A 2,500-nucleotide genomic window follows, 5' to 3' on the forward strand; every position below is an offset into this window, starting at 1 on the left:
CCCTCTCTCTCTCTCTCTCTCTCTCTCTCTCTCTCTCTCTCTCTTTCTCCCTCTCTCGATTAATTCAATTCAATTCAATGATCTTTATTGTCATGACTATTGTTGCAAACAGTATTGCCAAAGCATTACAGATAATACAAATAATAACAAAAGAGAACAGTCAGAACAATATGTATATATAACAATTTCTATCACTCACTCACTCTCTCTCTCTCTCTCTCTCTCTCTCCCTCTCTCTTTCATTACTAAAATAACATCCGGACATAACAATACATAGATGGCTATGATAATATATACATTGATATGGTCGAGAATAATTACTTATTTACACATTAGATGTTATTGATTATCATGAATAAAACAAAATGAAACAGTGAGACCTGGTGTGTCTCTGTCTCTCTCTCTTTTACTAGTGTGCCTATAAATTCACCATTCTTACCGTAACATGATGTGTATTCTCTCTCTGTGCGTCTCTGCAGTGATTGGAACCCCCGGTGTAGTGTGTGAAAATGATTCCCGCTCTGATCTGTGCCGTGATCTCGTTGGCTGCAGCCGCCACTGACCTAGACGCCCTCTACCCAGAACTGGAACACTCCAGAACCATATATGTCCAAGGTGAGTTTACAATAATCATACGAATAAACGTTATCCATATAGCACCATTTAAAAATCAATAGGTTAAACCTGCAGTGTGTAGAATTTTGGGTTTTATTTCCTAGCAGATTTTGTAGAAAGTAATTATAATATCCATGAGTACATTTAATTTAGTGCATAATAGCTGAAAAAATTTTTTTGAATTATTATTTTTTCCCTTAGAAAGGGTCTCATATATGTCCATATTTCTGCATATCTTGGACCAAGGCCTAGTGCCGCCATCTTGAAAGTGTCATAGTTGGAATGTCATCAGGTGCATTGTTTAAAATGTAGAATTGTTCTTGTCCTTGAAGGCCACTGTAGCTTATGTTATTATTCGAAAGGGTTGGGGTTACCCAGGGAGCGTTGCATTCTAGAACTTTGTAGAACTTTCTTGATGATGTCATATTACTCACTGCACCTTTAAAGGCCCAGTGTGTAATATTGATAAGTACGTATGTTTCAAGTAGAACACTAAAGAACCTATATGTACAAGGTGAGTTTACAATAATCATAAGAAAATGTATCTCTACAGCACCTTTCAAAGCTACAACGGTTATAAGGTACTTAAAGGTGCTACGAGGAACTTTTAAATATTTCTGAAACAGTCTCATTTTTCCCTCTGATGATCATAAATGACATGTAACAGCAAACGAGACCATCAGTGTAAAAGAATGCTATTTTTATATAGTTTTTCTTAATGCCTTTGTCATGGGTATATATGCTCACCCAGGAACAACAGCTGGCGTAGTAAAAACACTACCGCTTTTGTCCAAAAGGGGGGCGCTAGAATTAACACACACTGAAAGTTCCTCGGAGCACCTTTAAACAAAATAGATAAACATTGTACACAGACAATACAGTCAGGGCTTAAAGGTGCAGTGTGTAATATGACATCATCAAGAAAGTTCTACAAAGTTCTAGAATGCAACGCTCCCTGGGTAACCCCAACCCTTTAGAATAATAACAGAAGCTACAGTGGCCTTCAAGGACAAGAACAATTCTAAATTTCAAAACAATGCACCTGATGACATTCCAACTATGACACTTTCAAGATGGCGGCACTAGGCCTTGGTCCAAGATATGCAGAAATATGGACATATATGAGATCCTTTCTAAGGGAAAAAAAAATAATAAAAAAAAAAAATTCAGCTATTATGCACCAAATTAAATGTACTTATGGATATTATTATTACTTTCTACAAAATCTGCTAGGAAATAAAACCCAAAATTCTACACACTGCAGGTTTAATATACACGTTGACATTTTTCAGAAGGGTCAATTAATCGACAGTGTGCGTGTGACTTGTTGTCAATAAGGACTTAAGACTGTAGTGATCCATTGATTGACAGCTAGACAGATCAATCGGTTTGTTTGTGTGTTAAAGGTGGAGTCAGTGATTCTGGAGCACTGTTTTGGTCAGAATCAGAAATAGTCTTTTCTATGGCTATCTTTGTTTTTTTTAAAGATATTTTTGGCATTTTTATGCTTTATTGATAGTGTAGAGACAGAGTTGAAATGGGGCAGAGAGGGGAGTGACATGCAGAGAACGACCGCGGGCTGGAATCGAACCCGGGTCCGCTGCTGGCCGAGGCCCATGGGGGGGGGACGCCCTACCAACTGAGCTAAGGGCGCCCCCAAATATTCACTGATTTTGACAAAAAAGTGATTTTGACAACAAGCGTTCTCCAGAATCACTGACTACACCTTTAAAAGCAGTAAAATACCAGATCTTAAATGGGCACAAGGCGATACCAGCTCCTTAGATACATTATAAAAACAACTTAATTCCCCTCAGTTACTCAGCTGTGCTTTACTAACATGGTTTTAGATCATGACAGAGGGTTTGGGTTAACGGTAATAGCA

General features: G+C 37.9%; 1 protein-coding gene across 1 annotated transcript in view; it reads left to right on the top strand.

The window, feature by feature from the left end:
- Positions 1-509: 509 nt before the first annotated feature.
- LOC307270378 (hyaluronan and proteoglycan link protein 1-like) overlaps positions 510-2,500 on the top strand; it is a gene marked incomplete at both ends in the record, with an annotated part of 13,415 nt that continues 11,424 nt past the window's right edge. Inside the window, one exon of the mRNA XM_080054264.1 lies at positions 510-615. Within this exon, the coding sequence (XP_079910390.1) occupies positions 510-615 (106 nt within the window). The remainder of the gene's footprint in view (positions 616-2,500) is intronic.

The sequence above is a fragment of the Ammodytes marinus genome (assembly GCF_949987685.1).
Source record: "Ammodytes marinus genome assembly, contig: scaffold_180, whole genome shotgun sequence".
Lineage (NCBI taxonomy): Eukaryota > Metazoa > Chordata > Actinopteri > Uranoscopiformes > Ammodytidae > Ammodytes > Ammodytes marinus.